At 56.4% G+C, this 4,621-nt stretch overlaps 1 protein-coding gene across 1 annotated transcript in view; it reads right to left on the bottom strand.

The window, feature by feature from the left end:
* LOC104159417 (relaxin receptor 1-like) overlaps positions 1-4,297 on the bottom strand; it is a gene marked incomplete at its 5' end in the record, with an annotated part of 13,635 nt that extends 9,338 nt beyond the window's left edge. The window contains 5 exons of the mRNA XM_009697316.1: positions 1,003-1,074; positions 1,473-1,544; positions 2,377-2,448; positions 3,065-3,170; positions 4,151-4,297. Of these exons, the coding sequence (XP_009695618.1) occupies positions 1,003-1,074; positions 1,473-1,544; positions 2,377-2,448; positions 3,065-3,170; positions 4,151-4,297 (469 nt within the window). The remainder of the gene's footprint in view (positions 1-1,002; positions 1,075-1,472; positions 1,545-2,376; positions 2,449-3,064; positions 3,171-4,150) is intronic.
* Positions 4,298-4,621: the final 324 nt, after the last annotated feature.

The following is a 4,621-nucleotide window of genomic DNA, read 5'->3' as shown; positions in this document are numbered from 1 at the left end:
CCGCCCCCCCCCCCGCCTTTGAATCCTGCCCAGGCAGCCCTGGCTGAGGCGTTAGACCCAGCTGCAGAGTCTGGATTCCCTCACAGTCAGGGTCTGTTGGATTTTTCCTCTCTTCTGCTGTGAAATAAAGATAAATTAGCAACCATTTGGGGAATTCAGGGCCGTGCTTAGCTTCTCAAAAGTCCTCTGGCTTATTTGCACCGCAGACCACCCTCTGTGAGCTGCTCATCCTCTGTTTTCCCTCTTTAATTTAAGGTATAACTGAGCTGGTCCCATGGCAAGTAAGAGGAGGGAAGCCTGGGAAGTGGCAGACCTGTCCGAGCTGCTCCTGCAAATGCAGAAGGGAATGAACCTAAGGTGGCCTTTATGGTTTCTTTTCTGTAGTGATAACTTTATAAGCTCCTTGCGTAAAACCGCAGACCGCATGGGCCCAGATCAAACAGAGCCTTTGAGGATAAGCAGAAAGGAAGGATATTAGCTGTACTTTCAATTTAGGCATATATTTTTCAAAGTGATGGAGCTGCAAGTCTCTGTATTTAATAGTGCACTTAAAGCCTTTTATACACAAACCTCCGGTGCTCCAGCCTGGGAGCTGAGGCTGTCTCTGTACAAAGGCCATCACCGTGTCCTGCCACTGCTGCGGCTGTGCCGGACCGGCAAGGGGAGCGCGGCACAGCGAGCCCCCGCGTGGACTGGCCAGCCATTTCAGACCAGAGCACATCCAGTTGATGCTAAACCTGGCCTCGGTAACAGGGGAAGGAAACTGAAATAGGAGCTTTATAAAAGAGCCGCAGCAGAGGCCGATTGTGCCCTGGTCCCCGGGGCTGGTGGGAAAGATGGGGACGTGAACACCCAACTGGGCATCTTGCCCATCGCTACATTACCACAGACACCCTGAAACCATCATGCCCACTTTCCCCTCGCCCAAGGAAATGAAATTAAGGTAAATGTGAGGAAGAGTCCGGATCAGGCACATCTTCCATGACTGGCAGAGGAACTCACAGCCACTCAAGGCGATGCAGATCCTTAAAAACTCGGGGCTTCAGCTGCGTGATCCTGTTGTGGCTGAGAAACCTGGAATAAGTTCAGAGGAGAGCGATCCTCAGACGCTGCTGCCGGTTAAACCAGAGTTTGCTAAAGCTGTTCTTCCCGAGCTGCCCATGGCCCCTGGCTTTGGGTGCCCGTGGCACCATCTCCCTTAGTGCACAAATGCAGGATTTCAGCTCAGGCAAGAAAACACGGGGATGGGAACAGCCGTGTTTGTAGGAGGGGAAATGCCTCTGCTCCACCCCACGTTCACCCAAAATATGTGCAACCGTAGCTTAAAGCATGCTTGACACAGACTCTTGGAGGAGCAAGAAGAAGGGCTCAGAACCTGACCTCGAGGCGGCCCCGCTCCAACAGGAGCAGAGGACTGTGTCCGTCCCAGGGCTCCCTGCCCAAGGCCCCATAACGCAGACACCTTTACTCACAACATTTTAAGCTGAGAAAGTCCAGCAAAGGTTTTGGGTAAGATCAACCGGATCTTGTTGTTTTGCAAAAACCTATTTAAAAAAACAGAAGAGAAAAGGGACTGAAGAAGAAGTACATTTTCTAAGGGCTTCTCAGGGTCTGTGGGACATGCCCATGTCTGCAGGACACCAGCCGCAGGGCTCACAGGGCTTGCTCGGCATCCTCAGACCAGCTGTCCCCAGCAGCGCTCGGGGACAGGGGTCCAGGCTGCAGCCCCTGCTCCGCCGCAGGCTCCTTGTCTCAAGTAACCCTGGAGAGGCCGTTTTCCCTCTCTGCCTCATTAACTCCATGCAAAGGGAAGGAAGTCGAAAGTACAGATGCCCAACGGTCACAAGTGGCTACCGTGAGCTGCTTCACATGGTCATTGCCCTACGAATCCGCCATCCCTCCCATGAGGGCAAACACCCCTCTCCCCCGCTCCGCTGGGTCCCTCCCTGAGCTCCCTGGTGCGGCAGCCTAGAAAGGTGATGGGCTGAGCGACAAAAAGGTCCGAGCTCTCTGGAGCAGGGCAGTTCGCTCATGAGGCATCTCATGCCATTATCGGCCAACACGGGCACTGCTCCACGACTGCCTGCCCACCCGTGGGGAGCGGCATGGAGGGAGCAGCATGGCAGGAGCTTGCAATGCCCATAGCAGGCGTCTGCTGACTTCAGTGGGCACCACGGGCTCCAGGAGCTGAAAAAAGCTACTGCCTGAACAAACATCATCCCCCATCAGAGTGCGTTGTCCCAGGCAAAGCCATCCTGACAAACACACACACTTGTTCCTCCACACGTGGCCCCACCACTGCTGACCTGCACATCCACTGCTCTCCCCTTTTATCACAAACAAGGCAGAGAGCAGGATAAAGAAGGTGATACTCACAGCTTCTTCAGACTCCTGTACCTGGCAAACTGATTGTCCAGCAGAAAACGGATTTTATTTTTCTTCAGGTCCCTAGCAGGAAAACAGAAGGGGAGAAAAAAAAAAAAAAAGTCAAACCTATGGCCAGTAAACTAGGACAGAGGTAGAGGCCTTTATCAAAGGAGAACAGTGAAGACTAGCCCTCCTCTTCTTATGCAATACAAACAAAATGCAAGGCAGCTGCTCTTCATTAATGCCACATTGCTAATTGCCCTCCCAATCTGCAAGCATTATTTGCTACAGATGAGTTTTTCCACACTCTCCTCCCTTCCTAGCCCTTGCTTTGTGTGGGCAGAGGCCCCCCCACCCCAGGACTCAACCCTGCCGCCAGACTCTGACCCCGTGCATCTCGGTGGGAGGCTTGGCAGCGAAGGCAGGCTCCCCAGCCCTCACCCCGGGCAGGATCTGGCCATTCCCTGCTCCCAGCTCAGTGCTGTGCTGGGAGGGTTGCAGCGAGCAGCTGATGCTCAGCAGAGAGGGGTCTGTTGGCACAGAAAGGGCTTTTTGGTTCTTCGGATCCAGAGACAAGAAGTAAAAACCAGAGATTTTACTTCCTTCCCTTTAAGCTTGTTTTCCTGCTGGCTGGCAGCACATGCCCCGTTCCTGCCTCTCCCAGGGGAGAGGGATCCGTGCACCCACTGCTACTCACATCCTGGTCACGTTGGAGGAGACCCAGGGGACAGCGGCGAGGTCCCGCTCGGTGCAGTCTATAGCCCTTCCCCAGCACCGGCAGCGCTCGGGGAAGAGCTCCAGCCCTGCGGGCAAGCAGAGGGGATGCGCTGAAGGGAGGGCGCAGGGGGCCCGTGTGGGATGGGGGCAACCCGTGGGGTGGGGAAGGATGCCCGACCCCAGGGAGGACAGCTTACGGCAGGCATCACCCTCGTCTTCCACCGCCATCCTGCTGCTCCTCGCCGCCAGTGGCTGCCGGCCTTTGTCATCCAGTGCGGATGGAGAGCGTGGACCACCGTTACATGTACCGGCTGCTGCGCACCGACACCGGTGCCGAGCAAAACCCCAGCAGCCGTGGGAGAGGGTGCTGGATAGCACGAAGCCTGAGATGTAGTTCCAGCCCCACAGCTATACCAGGGCAGCACAGAGATTCATCCAGCCCCGTGGCATGTCTCCAAGCACAGTCACAATAAAATTTTCTTTCCTCTATTTCTAGCAGCCCACCTAGCCCGCTTTAAGGATAACCTGAGCCAGACACTGCATCCAAGCCACTCAGTTAATCAGCTCCCAGAAGGTATGAACTTGTCTGGTCTCTGACTCATTTACACTCTCGGACGCAGCAACCCTGAGCAAAGCCCTCCGCAATGCCACCATGTATTGAGCGAACAAAGGAGCTCATCTTGTGTCTTTAAATCTGCCGGACTCGCATCTCCCAACTGACAGTGCAGAACCCCTCTGCTCCTCCGCCTTTCCACTGCGACCCAGAAATAACCGCCCCAGCCTTGTAGCAACACGGGTTTTCCTGCACCCCAGCCTGGAGGAATCCCTGATGGATGAACTCCTCCCTGGGGCCATGCACGAGCATTGTGCCGGATGGCGTGCAAAGGCAAGAGCCGGGGACGTAGCTGGGTACTGAAGCAGATCCAGGATTTCTCATGCTGTGGTTGCTCCCAGGGGATGAGCAAGCTGTGCTCTGATGCACTCGTGGTCCCAGATCCTGGCACCCCCCAGTCTGGGGGTTACTGACTCTGAGGGCATCCCTCTTTGCGAGGGGTTGGCCACTTACCGCAGTTCTCCTCATCAGCGCCGTTGCCGCAGTCGTCCACCCCGTTGCAGTGCAGGGCCTGGGGCAGGCAGATGGAGAGGTTCCCGCAGGGAAACTGCCCCAAGGGACACGCGTGCCCATCCCGCCAGGAGTGGATCAGAGGAGGCTCTGCCCAAGGAAGAGAAGGTGCTCAGCGCTGGAGCAGCACCTCCCACCCCTGGACCCCTTGCAGATGCTGCGCCGTCACCTTTGGGGCACTGAGCTCCTGGAGCCACATCCTGCTCTGTGCCCAGCCCTGGTGACTTTTGGGGCAGAGCGGGGATGGGGGGCTGAAGGGTGCCTGTGCCGCTGCCGAGGACCAGCATCGCCCCACCAGTGCCCACGCTCTGACCGGAGCAAGTGTGAGCTGACAGGGTGCCGGGGAGCACTAAGGAAGCAGGAGCGTGCCCCGGGGGAAAAGAGGGACCCAAAGCCCTGCTTTTGGAGCACTGT

Source organism: Cariama cristata, unplaced genomic scaffold (assembly GCF_000690535.1).
Source record: "Cariama cristata isolate BGI_N322 unplaced genomic scaffold, ASM69053v1 scaffold8593, whole genome shotgun sequence".
Classification (NCBI taxonomy): domain Eukaryota; kingdom Metazoa; phylum Chordata; class Aves; order Cariamiformes; family Cariamidae; genus Cariama; species Cariama cristata.
This window is presented reverse-complemented; position numbering and strand designations above follow the sequence as displayed.